Genomic DNA, 19,251 nt, shown 5'->3' on the forward strand with positions numbered 1-19,251 from the left:
GGTTCCAACCCAGCACACTTTCTTCCCAAAGTGGGACGCTGCCTTATTGCGGCGTGACGCCACTCACCCGCTCCTGGAGACGGCACCAGAGGGACACGGCACAAGCCATCAAGACGCTGTCTGGGAGCACCAGAGCCCTCTGGGGACTGTTCTTCACCACGGGGCCCCTGAGAGAGAAAACAGGAGACAGAAGAGATGGTGAGACGTTTCAGCTACGGCGGAGCTAGCTGTGCGCAACAGGACTGAGACTGAGCCCTTTTGCTCGGGGGAAAAGTGCACAGCAGAGAAATACCCGCTGAACAGAAATCTCCAGCTAAACAGAGGGAAAAAAGCAGATTTGAGGAGCACAACATAGCAACAGACTACCACAAGACTTCTTTTGTACGGTACTAGAGTGTAAACACACTCCACACGCATCAAAACTGGTCCGTAACTGTACATTCCGTACAATTGCTCCCTCATTATTTAAACATAATTTAATACGCAGCAATCTATAGTTCTGTGCAAATCAGTATCTAGAGAATCCAAACCTTTCCTCTTCCTCTGGCCAGACGCATCTTTCACCTCAACGTGCACCGAGAAGCATTCGGAAAACCCCAAAGCGATTGTCTACAAAACCCCAGTAACGCCCGTAGCTAAGGAATATTCGGAGAAGCCGCTGCAGAATTCACGGTGAGCGCAGACAACATCACCAGTGGAGGAGCTTCAGCAGCACAGTGTTCCCAGAGCTGGCAGCTTCTTTAGCAGATGAACCTCAACAGCTCTGCCCGCTGCGGTTTTTTGCCCCGGAAGGTACCGAGTTCGTTTCTGCCCCTCAGACACTTCTCGCCGCGTTTCCTCCCCCCGGCCCTGCCGAGGCCGCACGCGCCGAGCTCAGTGCCCGAGCAGAGGCACCGATTCCCCTCCGAGCACCCGCCGGTTCTTCCCCCGGCACCCGATCGCCCGCTCAGCCCCGCTGCCGGCTCCCCCGCCCCGCTGGGACGAGCGGCCGAGCCCGGAGCCCCCCCGCCCCCCTCGGGCCCAGGCACCGGCGGCCGCAGCCGGGCCCTTCCCCCGCCGCGCGGTACCTGCACGCGCCGCCGCCGCTGCCGCCGCCGCCGCCGGAAAGAGCGTCCCGGGGCGCGGCGGGGCCGAGGCAGCTCCGGCAAGGCCCCCGCTAGAGGTGCCCTTCCCAGCGCCTGACCCGCGCGTGCCGGCGGGCACAGGGACGCCCTGGGCACGGCAGGACCCCGCCCGGAAGCCGCGGCTCTGAGCAGAGCCCGGCGCCGGAGCCAGCCGCGGGGCAGGGCCGTGCAGCCGCGCTTCCTCTCACAAATAAACTCTTTTTCTGCCCAGTTCAGCCCGTGAGGCTGCGTGCGGGGTGAGTTCCTGGTGTTGGGCCCTGCAGCTGCGATCCGCGCCGCGCGGAAACATCCTTCGGAGAGTACAAGGGAAAGTGTGTGTAACGCTGCTGGCACAGGGCACAGGCAATAAGGTCTCTTTGTTTCTTTATTTCGGGCGGTGGGGGGTGGTACGGGGGGAGGGCTCTGGGGGAGGGGTTTGAGGCGTTGCGGCGTGCGTTGGGTTTTTTGCGGGGTTTTCAAGGGGGGTTGGGTGTTTTTTTCCAGCCAATACTTGTCCGGCGTGTCACAGCACTCATCTTCCCGCAGGGCAGTCAGTGGCAGTTCACCGCCATGAAGCTCTTCCTTAAGCGATTCAGACTTTGCACCTGGCGACAGGATTTGTACCGCCCGGCGCTGCGTTCAGAGCGGGGCTGCCAGGGCCGTGGTGGAGCGAGGGCGTTTGGGTGAGCGGCTGCGAAGGAATTTTGCAGCAGGGAGCGGGGCCAGGGAAGGGATCTGACCCCTGGGCTCGGCCCTGGTGAGGCCGCCCCTCGATGAGTGGGTTCGGTTTTGGGCCCCTCACTCCAAAAAGGCCGTTGAATGACTCGAGCGTGTCCAGAGAAGGGCAACGGAGCTGGTGCAGGGTCTGGAGCACAGGTCTGATGGGGAGCGGCTGAGGGAACTGGGGGGGTTTAGTGTGGAGAAGAGGAGGCTGAGGGGAGACCTCCTGGCCCTCTACAACTCCCTGAAAGGAGGGTGCAGAGAGGGGGGATGAGTCTCTTGAGCCAAGGAACCAGCGCCAGGACCAGAGGGAATGGCCTCAAGCTGCGCCAGGGCAGGGTCAGACTGGCTCTTAGGAAGGATTTCTTTGCAGAAGGGGCTGTTGGGCGTTGGAATGGGCTGCCCAGGGCAGGGGGGGAGTCCCCATCCCTGGAGGGGTTGAAGAGTCAGGTTGACCCAGCGCTGAGGGAGCTGGTGGAGTTGGGAACGGTCAGGGTGAGGTTCATGGCTGGACTGGAGGAGCTTCGAGGGCTTTTCAAGCTGAGATGATTCTGTGATTCTATGAATTCCATGGGGTTTCAGGTGGGAAGGGGTCTCTGGAGGTCATCGAGTCCACCCCCCCTGCTCCAGCAGAGCCAGTTGTGCAGGACCATGTCCAGTTGGATTTTGAGTAACTCCAAGGCTGGAGACTCCACAACCTCTCTGTGCAGCCTGTGCCGGTGTTTGACCCACCCTCGCAGTAAAAAAAAGTGTGTTTTCTTGTGTGCAGGTGGGGTTTTATGTGTTTCATTTGTGCCCGTGGCCTCTTGCCCTGTTGGTGGGCGCTGCTGAGGAGTGCCTGGCTCCCTCGGCCTCCTTCCATCCCATCGGGTGTTTGTGCACATTGCCAAGATCCCCCTGAGCCTTCAACAGGCTGCACAGCCCCAGCTCGCTCAGCCTCGTGCTCCGTCCCCTTCGTGGCCCATCCCTGGACCCTCTCCAGTCTGTCCCCGCCTCTCTTGTCCTGGGGATCCCAGCGCTGGACACAGCACTCGGGGGCGGCCTCACCAGCGCCGAGCGATTCCCCAGGAAGGCCGGGGAAGATGCATTCTGCCAGCACTGACAAAAGGGCCTATCCAAGGTAAAAAGCAATAAAATTCCTCCTTCTCGAGAAATGCAGTTAAGTATATATACTGATGGAAAGGAGTAACAGGTTTAAATATACCAGATGTGAAATAAATGTGATGCTGTAAGTCATTCTCAAGGAGAAGGTGCCTGCTTTCACTTGAATCGTCCTAATTGAACATTTAGTCGCTTAAGAAGCATAGCAGTGAGAGAGGCCACGCTCTCTGAAGCTGATAATCTGTTCCTACTGGATAGTATCTAACTCCTGAAAAGCGACCCAGCGCAGCCTTGGTGCTGCAGAGCTGGGAGGGCTGTTCGGGGGCTGCGGGCTGTGGCACACTGCAGGCACTGGGCAGTTTGCCTGAAATACAATTGAAATGATGCGACAAGCAAAGGGAGTAAAAGCAACCCCACCTCTCTGCTTATAAAGAGATTTTTAATAGGATGCATCAATGACGGTCAGAAATAACACTTTGATCATCTAATTTTACAGTGAAAAACCATTGTGCTGTCAGGTTCTCATTTCTTGCCCTTTCCAGCATTGTTGTAACTGAAAATAAGGCCATTTCCTCCAGGTTCTTTGCTGTGGGATCAGTCAAAATGAAAACACATTTAAAACTGAGTGATCATACTTGTTTTTTCCCACGCTGATAAAAACACGTGTCTGTGTTTCTCAAGAGTTGTACTTCCCATTCATCCCTAAAGAAGTCATCTTGCTTAAAGCACAAGAAAACAAGGATTTTCTTCATGTGTGTTACAGGTTCCTTTGAGGCCCAGAGATAAACGCACCGAATGACAATTCCAGTCTTTGCTGCATTCAGGTGAGTGAGATGGTTTTGTCCCTCAAAAGAAGCCCTGTGAAAACGAGAACTAGTTTTTGTTTATACTGACTCCTGAGTGTGTGTAAAATATGGATAATGTGGGCACCGTTTGAGAAGAATAACCCCAGTCTGTGGTGTACTTTATGAGACTGTATGTTCTGGAAAGGTCCAGAAGGAAAGATGTAGTCGCTTTCAATTGTTTAACAGAAACAAGTTTCTAGAGGCCACAAAACCCCAGTGTTCGCATATTTCTCTTAGCAAGTGGTGACCTAGAGACAGTGTGCTGCAACGTGGGATTCCTGAGGGAGCGGCATCGATTTCCCTGAGATTCCCTAATTTGCTATCCACCCAAACTCCGGTGATAACACAGTGGAGGCAAATCCGTATCATTCTGAACAACGCGGAAACACCTAAAGTCCCATTCCGTGTTACGTGCTAGATGCCATCGCAGGCAATAAAAACTAATAATTTTGTTCCCATTTTGGTCGTATAGATTTTACAGAGAAGTTTTTTACCTCTTCTCCCACCAAAAGCCAAAGATTTAAGAGCAAGCGAGTGGGGCAAGACAACAGCCAATGACTTTGGAATTCAGAAATGTTTAGAAATCAGCGAGTTTGTTAGTCAGAAGGAGTGAAGGGAGGGAATGGGCGGGGAGTACAGAAGTAGTGCTTAACTGTGTACCCAAGGAAAAGATTTTATTTTCCCTTTTTGGAAGGAAAAGGGGTTTTTCCCACACCTTTCTAATTGCCTTGAGAAATGCACTACAATCCTCTTCGCTGAGAGCACAGAGCACTGCAGCAGCACCAGCCGTGCTGGATACATTTCTCTGAGCCTTATATTTGGCAACACGATCATGAGCTGCGATCACCCTTTGAACCTGAGCAGTTCCCTCATAAATCTGCAAAGAAAATTGCAATGATGTGAGGTGGGCATTTAAAAAGTATGCTGACAGATCTTTCCACACTCGTCAGCCTTCCTAGCACTAATGCAGTGGGGGTTGGGATGTGCAGAAAGACAGAGAAAACTGAACAAATTCCAGCGTGACGTGAGTAACTGCAGTGGGCTGAACGCAGGGAACCACATGCAGGGTGCTGAGGGACAGCCTGGTTCTCTCGGATGCTCTTGTCAAAAGGCAGCACGGTTCTCATGAACTGAACAGGCATTCTGGGTGAAGGAGGATGGGGAAATGCCTCATCCGGGGAAGGAAACACATAACACATAATTGGGTTTTACAAAGTAGGTTTTGAAACCGCGGGTGGAGGAGAGGAGGTGACCTGTGCTAAAAGTGTTGCATTTTCTTTGAGTAGCCTTTCCAGGCCGTCGCAAATGTTCCCTTTCATCCATTTATTCCCACTGCTCCTTCTTAACTAGTACTTTCTTCAGTACAGTATTTCTTTTTTAGTTTATTTTGTTTTTTAACCACGTATTCTTGCATCTTTCTCTAGAAACATTCTGCACCTTCCCTCTGTTCTCTCTGGCTTGCTGGCAGCCCCGTGGGAGATACACACCAGAGCACGTGTGTAGGTCGAATGCCACCTGCTCCCCAGGTACAGTGCAACGGGATTCGGGGGCAGCACAGTTTTGGGGTTTCAGTGTTTCACCTCCTCCCAGTTCTGCCAAAACTTGCTTTGGCAGATTGCTCCGCTGCAGGCAAATTCCCTTTCTCTGTAGTCACAACATAGGGATAATCTTCCCAAGAACCTTACAAAACTTCTACAAAATGCAGACGCTGTAACCTCTGGTCCCATTCGTTTTTTGGTTCAGAGGAAATGGTTCATTCTCAGAGTGAATTCTCTGCCTGCTGCTGCTTCCCCCATATTTAAATTATTTGCTGATGAAGACAGCCATGAAACTCGAGTGTAAAGACGTCAGACCCCACAACCTCCTTCAGTAACCACGAGAAAGGGTTTGGTCTATCAGCCAATGGGAGCAGTTTCAAGCCTGTCCTGGTTTAACCAGGATAGAGTTAAGTTTCGCCAGCAGTGGGGGGGGAGCTCTAGCCGGGTTATCGGATACCATGCGGACGGACCGGACGGACGGACGTCACATCCTGGCGGGAGAGCGCGGGGCTCGTGGTTTTGTACATCTGGTCCTCTCACTGCTGTATTGGTAGATATTTTGCTCTGTTCATTGCTATCACTATTATTGTTATTGTTGTTGTTTGTTGTGTTGCTGTTGCACTGTTGTATTAAACCTTTCCTTATCTCAGTCTTGGGGCTTTATATTTCACTCCCTTTGTGGGGGAGGGGCAGCGGCCGCGTGGTCTCAGACCCCGGCAGGGACTAAACCATCACAAAGCCTCACTGACAGTTACAGAAGGGAAGTTTTCCAAATGTGAGAAACTAACTTGGAGTTTCTGTCATAGCAGCCTGGATTTGGAGCTGGACAGAAACCCAGCGCAGAGCGTGGGCAGGTAAGAATGTTACCAGTGAACACAGCAGCAGAACTGTGTCATGCTGAGAAATATCAAATACATGGAAGAAAAGAAGAGGCAGAAAACAAAGTTTCTATACGTGAAACAAATGGCCCAAAGCATAAACCGTCTGGATTTGGGCAGCAGTAGAGGGAAGCGTAATCAGGAGACACGGATGAAAGGATTGTAAAGGCAAAAGCCTTTCCTGCGTTCGTTTAGTTCTAGATCTGATTAATTTGAGCAACTTTTTTTTAAAAAAAGCCTACCTAGCCATGCCTTTGTGATGGCTCAGTGTAATGGAAAATCTAAATAACTGGGATCCTGTAAAATCCGTCTCAGCTTTCAAATAAACTTCCAACCCTCCCGCCCTCTTTCTCTGGACGAGCAGAGAACCTGCCAGGAAAAAAGCCTGGTCTTAATTCAATTCCTCACTTGCAGGAGTGCGATTTGGAGTAAGAACCTTCAGATCCCAAGCCAGTAGTTTTCTGTCCTTAGAGAAAAATTCTTGGCTAGTGAGAATAGTTTTAATTTTCAAGTTGGCTGTAAGAGAAATTTCAGCTCCCTGGAATCTGAAGGATACCAGCTGTTAGAACTGACAGCACAGATCACGGTCCACGTGCCTTTCCTGATGTCGTCTCCTTTGATGTGTTTTATCTAGTCATTGTTAATGTTGGGAAGAGGGGAAGAGATAAAGATTACTGGTTTTGCCCTTGGGGGCTGTGTGCTGGAGGGCAGGGAAGGAGGATGCAGCTGGAGCAGCGGGGCTGGAGCAGGGCGGCGATGCGATGCAGAGCGGCACAGCCCCCCCCACGGCACGGCTGCAGCCCCCGTCCAGCCCGGCCCGGGGCTTTGGGGGTTGTCCTCACCAAGCCCTCTCCCATCAGGGGTGTCTCCCCAGCCCCCCGGGGGGTCTTTGGGCACAGCCCTGGGGGACAGGGATGGGGGCTCAAAGCACACGGAGCCCGTGGGGACTCGTGTGCACAGTGGCCACGGGCCGCTGCTGAGCAGGGAAATGTCTGTGCCCAGTTCTCCGGCCCTGCTGGTGCTGGGGCTGCAGGGACCCTTCCTCTGGGCTGGGGGGGCCCCCACCTCCCCCTCCAGCTCAGCAGCAGGGGGTAAGGAGGCCGGTGGAGGCGGGACCAGCGCAGCGGGACCCTGCGGTGACACACAATCCCATTGTCCCTCACGGCCAGGCCACCCCCGTGGTGTCAGCACGCCCTTCCCCGTGACGCCAGTCACTGATCTCTGACCTTGGCCACGCTCTCGATCTTCTCGTTGGTGTGGAAGAACAGCGGCAGCACCGCACCCTGCACTTTCTTCACCATTTTTTTGGTGTTTCTCCCCACCGTGGTCTTCAACGCGCCAGAGCTCAGGGGGACATTGGAGGGTTGAGAGCTGGTGGACGTGGAGCGTGACCTTGTTTTCCTTTGTTTTCCAGAGCGAAGAGCCGTCTGGGACGCGGTGGCCGGCTGCATTTAAGAACAGCTGCTGCTGCGCAAGGTGGGGTGACACCCGCATCCTCCTTGTCCGCCCAGAGGGCTGGGGAGTCCCCACGGCCCCGGGGCACGGCCTGTCGTTTCTCTTCCCTCCTCAGAAAGTGGGAAACTCACCCCAAAAGTCCCCGCTGGGGGACAAACAGGGCTTGTGCCAGGGTGGTATCGCCTCTGGGAGGTGGTGGTGGACCTCAGGGCTGATCCTGGGCGCTGGAGACCCCCCGGATGCCCTCGGGCTTGTTAAAGAATCTCTAGGCTTAGCTTTATTGACAACTCAGAGTTGGGCCAACACCTCAGTGAGTGGCCAATGTCCGAAAGACTCGCGGTGTTTATACACTGTTTCTAAATCTATTACCTGAGTCCAAAGTCTTTGGAAGTTGCCACTCAACCTTTTAGTTCTTGATTCTCATCTTTTCTTAGTTATTAGTTATTTATGATATTATTATCTCACACAATTCTGAGAAAGACTCCAAGATGTTCTACGAAAAGCTTAGGTAGAGTGAGCAGTTTTGATATCCTAAATTCTCTTAATCTGGCAACCCCCCTGTGTTTAGTCAATTAATCATCCTTTGTTAAAACTGCCTCCATAGGATTAGCTTGACTGGGTTTTAGAGCAGCCTTGGGTCGGGACTATCCAAGAAGCGGGCTAAGAACACTTTTCAGGCCTGTTGAGCAGCACCCCGGTTGCCTTGGTAGTACGACGAGATCGCTCAGTCCCGACCACGTTTCACTAGGCCTTAAAATCTATTTCAAATAGACCAGCGGTTGGATTTCAAATTCTTCTCCAGGCTGCTCCTGCCCTGACTTTTTCAGAGGGGGAGGACTCAGCGTCTCCTCCCCAAGCGGGAGCGGGCAGGATCCATCCCAAAGCACCATCCCTGGTCAGGGCCACCTCCAGCTCTTCCTTCTGCCGTCCTCACCCTTGGGTCCTTCCTTCTCTTCTGTTCCAGGGTGTCCGAATTCCCGCCCTCGGCTGCTTCGACGTTGTCTCCAGACAGATCGAGGTTGGAGAGGAGGCCGTGACTATCCACAGGCCCGTCTTTCGCCTGGCCAGAAAGGTCATCGTGGTCCGCAACCTGTCCTGTCGGACAACAAGGCCTACCTGCCCGGTAAGATGGCGGATTAAACCCCAGTTGGCTTCACGGTCATCGCGTCCCTTCCCTGGGGCTGAGAAGCTTCTCGGAAGTGACTCCCCCTCTGTGGAGCAGAGCCCAAAATTTGGGGTTTTTTTCTTTCTGGGGGAGGCAACGATCGTTTCGCCTTGGGAAGCGCCTGCGGAAGGGCCACTGGGTGAACGTCTCCATCCCTCTCGTGTGGTTTTTTTCAGGCAACAAGGAGCTGGAGCCCCTCAAATACTGCAAGGTGGCTGCAGCCGCCTCGGTGTCCCGGCAGAAAGCGGAGGGCTGCATCCAGGGCACCGTGTCCCTCCTCTCTTACTGCCTGGGGAAGGGGGAGAACGTCGCCTTCGTCCTGAGGGACATCGGGGTGCTCCTCATTGAAGGCACGACGGTGAAAATGGAAGTTCTACTACGACTTCCTGGAGATGTTGTCTGGGAAGGAGAACTTGGAACAAGTGATTTTCAAGGTGAGTGGTTCTGTTTCTCCGTGGCACGCGCGGGCAGTCCCATGGCGGTGGCCCGGCAGGACACGGCCAGGTGAGAGTTGATGGTCCTACCAACTCTCCCTGCCTCGAGCTCCTCCAATACAGCCTCACAGCCATGCTGAGGACATCCCACCATCTTGGAGCTCCTCCATTGCAGGTCCCCCGGCTGCTGGACATGGTGGTGTCCCGGATGGTACCTGTGGCCTCCCTGAGTTTCTCTGGCCACGTCGTCATCTTTCCCGAGTGAGTACGTTGGCTGCTGTAGCTGCTCTCAAGGTGACATTTGCTCCTTGTGACCCCACGGGTGTCCTCCCATGGGGACACCCGGCAGCGACTCTTGATGTCCCCAGGCCGTGGTCGCTCCCAGAAGGCAGATTTGATGGGTAGGACCGAGGAATTTAGGCAACACTTCCTTCCCATGGTGGCCTGGACTCTTTGCTGGGTGACTCCTTTTCCCAGGACTGTGCTTGGGGATGGGGCATGGTGGACTTGGGGAAAAACATGCTAGAGTTGGGGAAAAAAACCAGCCTTTACGGCAATGCCAAAATCTGCCGGTGAGCACGGCGAGCGGCAAGGGCTGGTGGTGCTCTGGGTCACGGCGGTGTCTTCTCCTCGTTCCCGGGCTTGAAATGGAGTTTGTGCACAAACCACCTCTCAGGGCTCTTCTCAAGACCTCGAGACAAGTCCCTGGCAAGGATGAGCAGACGAGAAGAGAGTTTCTGCCACCTCTTGGACAAGGTAAAGCAGCTCCCGGCTCCTTTCCACAGTGCGGGCAACCAAATTCTGTCATTTGACTTGGAAATCACCGGCGCTGAGTGTCAAAGGGCTCCGACTTGTGCCAAAGCTTCCTCCCAGCTCGGCACAGCCGTTTGTCCTAACGACTCGTTGGCTTCACCAACACGGAGCCCCGGGGTGGGATGCGCCCAAGGGTGCGGTGGGAGGATGGTGATCCAAGGCCGCCTCCTCCCCGCCAAGAAACGACCCCCCAAAAGAGTCCCTGTCACCTCCCCGCTCCCCCTTCCCACACCGGGAGCTGACGATGCCGTCGCAAAACCACGGCAATGGGGAACTGGGGGCAGAGAGGCTGCGATGGCGGCTGCGAGGGGAGCAGCACGGCCCTCTCGGACCTTTGGGGAAGGGGCCGGAGCACCCCTGCGTGTCACCGGGGCCGGCAGCGGCCCAGCGATGCTCTTCTGACGAGGTTTCTCCTCCCAGTTCCAGTGGGATGTCCTGCGTTCGCTGCTCCAAGCTCGCCTAACCAGGAACCACCACAGTTCCAGGAGATCACAGGGCAGAAGAGGAAGAAGATAAAGTCTTTGGTCAGGTGAGGCTGAAGGCTCAGGGCTGGGGATCTGCACAGGGTCGTGTTGCCCAGAGAGGTGGTGGATGCCCCATTCCTGGGAACGTTCGTGGTCAGGTTGGACGGGGCTCGGAGCGACCTGCTCTGGTTGAAGATGTCCTTGGCCGTGGCAGGGGTGGGGTTGGACTAAAGGGACCTTTAAAGGTCCCTTTTAACCCAAACTATTCTGTGATTCTATGATTTTTTGACCCAGCCGGAGCCCATTCCCCAGCCCCAAGCACTTGCCGTCCATCACCGCCCATCGGAGGGGTGGGATGGGGCTACTGGGAGCCCCCAGTTTCACGGGGCTGGATCTTCTCCAGCCCTTCAGGAGAGCCCCAGCGTGGCCTGCGGACACGGGGACAGCCGTGTGTCAGCCGCGGGGCCCGGCTCAGGGGGTTTCGTTCCGCACAAAGAGGCACAAAGGGGGTCATGGGGGGCAGGATGCAGCCCCAAACCCAGCGTGTGCTCAGGTAGAGACCTCTCTGCCGTTGTGTCCTTCCAGGCAGCAGCCGGTGATCCTGGGGGATTCCTCTGGAGAAAAGCAGCCTGGGACCGGCCAAGCCAAGGGCAAAGCTGCGCTCAAAGACCGAGCGTCAAAGCAGAGCCGAGCCCAAGCGCAGGCAGCGACGGCTCAGAGCTGCAGAGGAGGAGGAGGAGGAAAAGGAAAAGGAGGAGGGTGGGGACGAGGAGGACGAGGAGAAGGAGAATGGGGGGAAAAATGAGGAGGATGGGGAGGACAAGTAAGACGAGGACAAAGAATGGTGGAAAAAATGCTGGCAGCTGCAAAGACCCGGAAAGCCAAGCCCTCCCCTCCTCAGGAGGCCTCGTACTTCGGAACACCCGTCATAGCTGTTTTGTTGACGACGAGCTCTGAGGCCAGCCTGCTCGAGGAGGCCTCCTGCGATGGGCCCAAGTGGCTGCTACGGAGGATAAGATGGAGAGTGTTGTGAAGTTTCCTCCTCAGAAATTCTGGCCGGTGTTGCAGTAACCTGGGAAAACGATTCCGGACGTGGAACTCCAAGGCCAACCTGCTCGAGAAGCCCCTCGATGAACACCCGGGCTTTGGGGCACCCGATGGAGGGATGAGGGGACCCGGCTCCCCGCGATGCCTCGCGCCGAGGAGCAGATCTCCCCGGGCCGGAGAGGCCCTGGCTGGAGCCATCAGGAAAAAGAGGAATAAAAATAAAGGGGGAAAGTTGCAAAAGAGCGTCGACTTTTTTAATCAGTTGCAACCGCAGCAGGGGGAGAAGGGTTTGGCAGTTGGCCAGTGGCGCTGAGATCAGCCCAGCGTGGTCCCATGGGAGGGACCTTCCCCAGGGACCTTTGCCATGGCTGTGGGTTGGACTCGATGATCCCGAGGGTCTTTTCCACCTGAATGATTCTGTGATTCTGTGTGAAATGAGGAGAAGAAATTTTAAGGAGCCAAGCGATCGACATTGTGCCCAGCAATTGCTAAGCCAATCTAATGAATGCTCCTAACAAATGGTTCTGACACACTGACCCGATCTGCCGTTATCTCAACCCTTCGAGCCCCACGCTGGGCACCAAAAAGGACTCTCGTGGTTTGAACTCGGTCGGAGCCAAACACCATGCAGCCGGTCGCTCCCCCTCCCCCCGTCGGGGGAATGGGGGAAGAGAGTGGAGGGACACACGGAAAACTCATAGGTTGAGATAAAAAAACCAGTTTAGTGATTGTAGTAAAGCAAAAAAATAACAACAATGGAAAGTACAAATGGGTGATGCACAAGGCGACTGCTCACCACCCACCGACCAACAGCCCGCTCCCGGCCAGCGATCCCGACAGAAGGAAGATCCCGCCGTCACAAAACACAGCACTGCGGCTGTGCTCCCTCCCAGCTCGAGAAAATGAACTATCCCAGCTGAAACCAGGACACTGCTGTAGCAGATTAAAGCTGCTCTGGGAGTGTGGGAGAGAACGGGAGACAGGCGAGCAAACGCTCCAGGTGACCGCAAAGTAGAGACGGGGCAGTCTGGAGTGTTTCTGTCAGGATCGAAGCAGAAGGTCCGGGGGCCGTGCCGGGGTGTGTGAACCCTCTGGGACGAGCCGGCGGGTACAGGAAGGTCCTGAGGGGGCATGATGGGGGGCTGGGGACACCCCGAGAGGAGCCATGGCCCAGTGGCAAGCTGGGTCCCTATCCCCTGCAGCGGAACCCCTGCCCCACCCAGCCTGGGTGACAGGTCACAATGTGACCCCCCTTTGTGACACCCCTTTGTGACACCCCTCCGTGTCACCCCACGGCACCGTATCTAAGCAGCGCAGCCCCGCAGCGTCTGACAAGACGGGGAAGGGACAGGGCAGGAGCGCAGCGAGGAGACTCCTGAGCACAGCCCACGTCTTTTCCCGTCACTCCCTAAAGCTGAACCCCCCCCGCTGTCCCTCACCCAGTTTTGAGGATGGCAGAGAGACCCCCCAGCAGCCCCAGGGTGGTTTGGGAGGAGGTGGGGTCTCCCCCGGAGAGCAGCTCTCCGCTAGAGCCCTGCGAGGTGACGACGGTCCTGCCGCTGCGGATCGGTGAGTCAGGGGGCCGACGCCAGGACCCCGTTTCCCCCGTTTCAGGCTCTTTTCACCCTTTGGGAGGCTGGTTGGCCAAGATGGCCGTTGTCTTACCTACTCTTCCATGTTTCTGTGTAGACGAGACGCTGCCAGAGGAGATGCCAGAGAAACCGGGATGGGATTCTGAGAGCAGCGACATGACTACGGTAACGAGCTCCCCCCTCCCCGGGACCCTTGTCCGTGGCATCGGCTTGTGCGAGCAAGGGGACCCAGAGGTGGCCGAGCTGCTCAGCCAAGCTCAGTGTGACACGTCTTCCCCCGCCGTCCCTCCACCTGTAGGTGTTTGGCGAATACCTCCAGCCTTCTCAGAAGACAGATGTTCTCCTCGTGGCCATCGAGGCCTTGACGGCAGACGATGTCCACGACAGGCAGTTGGGCAGCGGCGTTGTGGACACGGCCATGACAGACCCGGCGTCCTGGCTGACGGATGTAAGTGCCCCGTGGCTGAACTGTCCTTCCGTGTCAAACCGTGTCAAGTCTTGTTCTTCCTGCCCTAACCCGGCTCTCTCGGGCACCCGAAGCCATGTCAAGGCGGCAGGGAGGGATGGGAAGGGCAGCACCATCCTCACCCGTGTCCCTTCCAGGTGCCAGAAGTCCTGAGATGCATCCACACAAACGTGGAGCAGATCCGCGCGGAGCCGGCCCGGCGCAGCCTGGACTCGCTGCTGCTGCTGCTGACCAGGTGGAGCCCCAGGGAGGTGGTCAGGAGCCTGTTGGTCATCTCTCCAATGTGTGACAGGTACCGGCCCCGACAGCCTTGAAGGCTCGTTCCCCACGGGGAGAGTGGCCCAGAGACTCTCTGGCTGCCAGACCCACGGAAAACTGTGGGATATCCCCGAGGAGCAGGGCTCTCCATCCCACCACGCTTCCCACTCCGGCCATAGCCGGCCAAAGCGGAGCCCCTGCCCCATGGGGAACAGAACCTCACCCCCTCTGCCTCCCCGGGCACCCCGAAATGAGGGGGGTGGGCAGGGCTGGGGTCTGGAGGAGCCGAGGCAGCTCTGCTGACCGAGTTGGCTCTGGCTCCGCAGCGCTGCCGTGGCCATGTGGGAGGTGATGATCTCCGTGCCCTGGGCTTTGTGGAGAGTCGTGTCGGAGCTGCTCGGTGTGCTGCGGGACTGGCGGCTGCGCAGGGTGTTCAGCTGTGCCGCGGACGACGCCTGCATCTACCCCTTGGCTGTGAGTGACCACGCTCAGCCCCAGCGCTCTGCCTTCCTCCCCCTCCTCCTCCTCCTCCTCCTCCTCCTCCTCCTCCTCCTCTTCCTCCTCCCAGACCCCTGTGCCACACACTCGGGCCCACCCGGTGCTGGTTTGGCCCCACCAAGCCTGTCCCAGCGCAGGCAGCGCTCTGCCTTCCACCCCGCCTGCATCCCCCTGCCCGGCTCTGGCCCCGGGACAGAGATGTGGGGACTCGGAGGTGGCTTCAAGGGGAGAGGAGACCCTTGCCACGGGCCGTACCGGTGCAGGGGAGGGAGCCCCGCAGCTCTGCTGGTCTCTCACCACTGTCTCCATTTTAGCTGCTGGTCAGCGCTGTCATTGACGACAAGCAGTTTGCTGCCCTCTACAAAACCCAGAGGTACCTGAGGCGTCCCAGCCCGGTGATGCTCTCTCTCGTGCTCGCGGGCCTCACGACACTCTCAAAAACACCCGAAACGGTGAGTGGGGGGTCAGCAAGGGGAGCCAAGTTGGTAGCCGGGGCCTGGGGGATGCGGTGGCTTGGCCCCGGCCGGGAGGGTGCGGGGTGACGGCTCCAAGCACCTTCCCTGCTCTGGAGGGGCTGGGGGGTGCCTGGGGGGGTCTTTCACCACTTCACAAGAAGGTGACCGGTGTGTTCCATACAGGCCAGGAAAATGCTGGTGCTGCTGCCTGACATCATGGAGAACCTGCTGGCAGCCAGCAGCGATATCAGGATGAAGGCCCTGATGCTCTTCATCAACGTGATTCCTCACATGAAGAGGGAAGAGGCCAAGCTCATCGCTCTGAGGCTGGCGGAGAAGCTCCTGCTCCTCTTCGATGATGTAAGGCGGGAGCTGGAGCTGAGGCGATGGGTGAAGGACGTTCAGCCCTGCCCTGCGGGCAGCATTTGGGCAGGGATGTCCCCCTGGCTCCTCTTGCGTGGCCTTTTGGGGCTCTTCCCACTCTCCTTCCGTGGCCTTTCCAGGCTCTTCCCCTCCCCACTCCTCTTCCGAGGCCTTTCAGGGCTCTGTGGCCGTTGAGCCGCAGCTGCAGGTCTGGCCGACGGCTCCTGCGTTCAGGATCCGACCCTGGGGCAGCTCCTCTTCCCCCCAGCCACGCTAACGCCCCTGCTCCCCGTGGGCGAGGAGCGGCTGATGCTGAGCTCCCTCTGTCCTCCTCCCTGCCAGGACTCCAGCCGGGTGCGGGAGCTCTCCATCCGCCTCTTCGAAGACGTGATGAAGACCGCGGTGGGGAGAAACACCAAAAAAATGGTGAAGAAAGTGCAGGGTGCGGTGCTGCCGCTGTTCTTCCACACCAACGAGAAGATCGAGAGCGTGGCCAAGGTCAGAGATCAGTGACTGGTGTCACGGGGAAGGGCGTGCTGACACCACGGGGGTGGCCTGGCCGTGAGGGACAATGGGATTGTGTGTCACCGCAGGGTCCCGCTGCGCTGGTCCCGCCTCCACCGGCCTCCTTACCCCCTGCTGCTGAGCTGGAGGGGGAGGTGGGGGCCCCCCCAGCCCAGAGGAAGGGTCCCTGCAGCCCCAGCACCAGCAGGGCCGGAGAACTGGGCACAGACATTTCCCTGCTCAGCAGTGGCCCGTGGCCACCGAGCACACGAGTCCCCACGGGCTTTGTGTGCTTTGAGCCCCCATCCCTGTCCCCCAGGGCTGTGCCCAAAGACCCCCCGGGTGTCGGGGCCAGCTCCCAGAGCGCGGGATGGAATGAAGGGGGATCCAATCCCGGGATCACCCCGTCCCTGCAGCTCAAAGCCCGGCCCAGAGGAGGAGGATGCCAGGTCTCCTTCCCTGGGCTCTGGTGCCATCTCCCAGCCTCTGCTTCTCCGCAGGCTTCCTGGGACACCCTCCGCGCCTGTGCAGAGTTCCTGGGCTGGAGGAGGCTCAGCTTCCTGGCCGAGACAGGGCAGACACCCCTGATCGGAGAGTACTTGGTGAGGACAACCCCCAAAGCCCCGGGCCAGGCTGGATGGGGGCTGCAGCCGTGCCGTGGGGGGGGCTGTGCCGCTCTGCATCGCCGCCCTGCTCCAGCCCCGCTGCTCCAGCTGCATCCTCCTTCCCTGCCCTCCAGCACGCCGCCCCCAAGGGCTCTTCTCCACGAGACCCCGGCCCATCTGGGCCCTGGCAGCAGGATGGAGGGGTCTCAGCACCCCCAGCCCCCTCTGCCTGCGGCTCTCTCTGGCCCTCAGCCCCACGGGGCTCCTGGCTGGGAGACGGGAGTCACTGGGAGGGAGCGGGGTGCTGGCAGGAGGGAATGGTCCGGACGGCTGCGGAGGGACCGTACCAGCCCCGTGCCCTTGTGCTCCCTCAGATAACGCACAAGAGGAACAGCGCGGACAAGTATCTGCTCCAGAGCCTGCCCTATGTGGAGGACCCTCAGGCCAGCGTGCGAGAGGCGGCCGTCAGGTTCATGGGTGAGTTCCCGGGGACCCGTTTCTGGTCACCCGGCCCCAGTCCCCACTGGTGGGGCTCGCTGGGAGTCTTGCTGGGTCCCAGCACCCTCGGGTGCTGTCCTTGCTGGGGGACAGCCCTGCTGAGGGGGAGCAGAGCTCTGACAGGAGCCCTGTGCCCCAGGGCTTGCTGCGCGGCGCCGGAGGATCCTCAGGCTGGAGAAGCTGTGGGAGATCTGCCACAGTGGTGAGTAGGGGCAGTGCTGTGCTGGCGGGGGCTGGTGGGGCGGGGGACAGAGCCTGGGCTCCTGGGGTCTCTGCGGGCAGGGGGGGTTCACCTCTGCTCTGTTTCCTTCTCTCGCAGCCCTCCAGTCCTTGGAGAACGATGCTGAGCACTCCATCAGGTGCCTGGCAGCTCAGACCGTCCTCATCCTGACAGCTCTAAAGCAGAAGCCAAGGTCAGGATGGAGCCTGCGGTCGCTGTGGTGCTGCGCCTGATGACCCTCGGAGAGGTGCAGTTCTCGGGGAAAGGCCGTACTTCAATAAAATTTTTTTTAAATCAAGCTGGAGCAACAAGCCCAGTCCCACGGTGTCCTTCCCACGGGGACCCCCCCGAGCAGTGTCCCTGTGCCGCTGCCCCCAGGGCCGCACACCCGCACCCGGGGTGTCCCGCGAGACCACAAAGCCCAGAGAGGAGGAGGAGGAGGAGGAGGAGGAGGAGGAGGAGGAGGAGGAGCAGGGAAGCTTTAGCCCATCCTGCCTCTCCCGAGGGGTCTCAGGGCACAAAAAGGCACCCCCACGCCAAGCTGGCACGTCGCCATTTGTCCCAGCACCAAAATCCTCTCCTGTACTGGGGAGCTGGGCTGGTTTTGACTGGGCACCGGTCGGTTGGTGGTCAGCAGTTGGTTTCATTGCCATCACTTGTCCTCCTTAGGTTTCATTTCTGTCTCTTTGCTAATTTTTCCTTTTCATGACAATTTATTATTGATGTTATTTTAGTTCAGTTATTGAACTGTTCTTATCTCAACCCACCACTTCTCTCACTTTTCCCTTTCCAATTCTCCTCCCCCCATCCTGCTGGGGGGGAAGGTGCTTAGTTGCCGACTGGGGTTAAACCACGACACCAAGTGGCAATTTTGCCTTCTCAAAAAAACCCCAAAATCCCTTCAGGTACCAGCAGTAGCGTTCCCTTACTGGGTGCAAGACAGCACTAGAGAATTAATAGAATCGGAGAATCAGAATAATTCTGGTTGGAAAAAACCTTTAAGGTCACCGAGTCCGGCCGTGAACCCAACACTGGTGAACCCACCACTAAACCGCGTCCCGAGCGCCACGTCTACGCGTCTGTTAAATACCCCCAGGGCTGGGGACGCCACCACCTCCCTGGGCAGCCTGTCCCGGTGCCCGACAACCTTCGCGGTGAAGAAATTCTCCCCGCTTTTCGCTCTGTTCGGAGAACGCAATAGCGGGGGGGTGAAGGAAGTATCTGACCAGGGCCAGAGAGCAGAGGAGAAGTGAGGGATGAAGAAAGGGAAGGCTGGAAGAGGGCAAGAGAGGACAGAGGGGACAGAGCGGGGAGAGGAGCCCGTGTGCCGGGCTGGGGGGGCGTGAGGAGCGCCCAGCTCGCTCCCCACGGACAAGAGCTGCTCCCTCTCCCGGGGTGGGGGTGGCCTTTGGTGGCCGCTGCCCCAGCACGGGTCCGCAGTGCGATCTGCAAACAGCAGCTGTAATTCCCACCACAATCCGCTCGCCCTAACACGTATCGGCACGCCCGTGATGGGGAATTCAAGGGAAAACACCCCGAGGAAAATGAGAAGAAACATTTGTCAAAGGGTGGCTGGAGGTGGAAGAACGGGCGGCGGTTAAGGAAAGGGGATGTGAAGAACAGCGCCTGGTGACAACCAGGAGGGGCGGGACCTGTGAAAGACTCATTTCGTTAATTATTTATTCCCTGCATGCTGGTTTATCGCTGCCTAAACAATGTTAAAAAGAAGGGAAGCTGCTGCCGTGGGGAAAAGATTTATTTATTTTTTTACAGACATTCCTTTTCTTCCTCGCCAGCCAGCAGAAGCACGGCCACTGACAGACCCGCCTCCGTCCCTCCCCTGACCAGGGGGATCTGATTTCCCCACGGGCCGGGCAGTCAGGAGTCTCTGGGTGCGCTGCAGGGCTGGAACAATCCGGCACAGGTCGGAGCAGCAGAAGTGGGGGTGCGTGTGCTGCACACACACGTGGGACAGCGCCAGAAAGAACTTCTCCCCAAAGGCTCCTGGCTGCTGCTGCGGCTGCTGCTGCTGGTGGCGCTGGGCCATGGGGGGAGCCGGGAGCCCGAGCCCGGGGCTCAGCCGGGGCCGTGGAGCTCCCTGTGCAAGCCAGGGCCGCCCTCGTGCTGCCCCGCTGCTGTCGGGGGAGGTTTGAGGTTTTGGGGTGATCGCTGCTCACACCACACAAATAACAGCCCGGTTTGACCTCCCCAGGAGGAGGACAGGTCTTA

At 57.7% G+C, this 19,251-nt stretch overlaps 3 protein-coding genes and 1 long non-coding RNA gene across 27 annotated transcripts in view; 3 read left to right on the forward strand and 1 right to left on the reverse strand.

The window, feature by feature from the left end:
* Positions 1 to 19,251, reverse strand: part of LOC141934042 (uncharacterized) — a 151,134-nt gene that overhangs the window by 73,290 nt on the left and 58,593 nt on the right. For all 24 annotated transcript variants that reach the window (XR_012626268.1, XR_012626269.1, XM_074849236.1 and 21 more), the window contains exon 8: positions 68 to 167. Coding sequence is in view for 22 of the 24 variants with exons in the window: in XM_074849236.1 (XP_074705337.1) it covers positions 68 to 167 (100 nt within the window). In the remaining 2 variants the exon portion in view is untranslated. The remainder of the gene's footprint in view (positions 1 to 67; positions 168 to 19,251) is intronic.
* LOC141934050 (uncharacterized) lies at positions 1,266 to 5,661 on the forward strand. The gene is made up of 5 exons (XR_012626271.1): positions 1,266 to 1,474; positions 1,650 to 1,786; positions 2,593 to 2,943; positions 3,688 to 3,748; positions 5,194 to 5,661. It is a non-coding gene; the product is annotated as an uncharacterized LOC141934050 (long non-coding RNA).
* On the forward strand, positions 5,766 to 10,534 carry LOC141933948 (uncharacterized). Its single transcript, XM_074849094.1, has 7 exons — positions 5,766 to 5,823; positions 6,059 to 6,161; positions 7,600 to 7,661; positions 8,605 to 8,763; positions 8,982 to 9,239; positions 9,415 to 9,995; positions 10,473 to 10,534. Exons 1-6 carry the CDS (start codon positions 5,766 to 5,768, stop codon positions 9,642 to 9,644), a joined length of 870 nt encoding a protein of 289 aa, XP_074705195.1. The 3' UTR covers positions 9,645 to 9,995; positions 10,473 to 10,534.
* Positions 12,242 to 17,320, forward strand: LOC141933949 (uncharacterized). The gene is made up of 12 exons (XM_074849095.1): positions 12,242 to 13,132; positions 13,253 to 13,320; positions 13,454 to 13,603; positions 13,759 to 13,913; positions 14,206 to 14,353; positions 14,692 to 14,829; positions 15,016 to 15,364; positions 15,464 to 15,693; positions 16,200 to 16,301; positions 16,679 to 16,781; positions 16,942 to 17,004; positions 17,122 to 17,320. The coding sequence occupies exons 1-12, from the start codon at positions 13,015 to 13,017 to the stop codon at positions 17,253 to 17,255; spliced, it is 1,758 nt and encodes a 585-aa protein (XP_074705196.1). The 5' UTR covers positions 12,242 to 13,014; the 3' UTR covers positions 17,256 to 17,320.

The sequence above is a fragment of the Strix aluco genome, chromosome 24 (genome assembly GCF_031877795.1).
Source record: "Strix aluco isolate bStrAlu1 chromosome 24, bStrAlu1.hap1, whole genome shotgun sequence".
Taxonomy (NCBI): Eukaryota; Metazoa; Chordata; class Aves; order Strigiformes; family Strigidae; genus Strix; species Strix aluco.

Excerpts from the sequence above, each read along its gene's own strand:
- LOC141933948 (XM_074849094.1), top strand. The coding sequence starts at position 5,766 with ATGCGGACGGACCGGACGGACGGACGTCACATCCTGGCGGGAGAGCGC. Across the intron at positions 7,662-8,604 it reads AACAGCTGCTGCTGCGCAAG|GGTGTCCGAATTCCCGCCCT; the intron begins GTGGGGTGACAC and ends CTTCTGTTCCAG. Across the intron at positions 8,764-8,981 it reads CAACAAGGCCTACCTGCCCG|GCAACAAGGAGCTGGAGCCC; the intron begins GTAAGATGGCGG and ends GGTTTTTTTCAG.
- LOC141933949 (XM_074849095.1), top strand. The coding sequence starts at position 13,015 with ATGGCAGAGAGACCCCCCAGCAGCCCCAGGGTGGTTTGGGAGGAGGTG. Across the intron at positions 14,354-14,691 it reads CCTGCATCTACCCCTTGGCT|CTGCTGGTCAGCGCTGTCAT; the intron begins GTGAGTGACCAC and ends TCTCCATTTTAG. Across the intron at positions 15,694-16,199 it reads AGATCGAGAGCGTGGCCAAG|GCTTCCTGGGACACCCTCCG; the intron begins GTCAGAGATCAG and ends GCTTCTCCGCAG.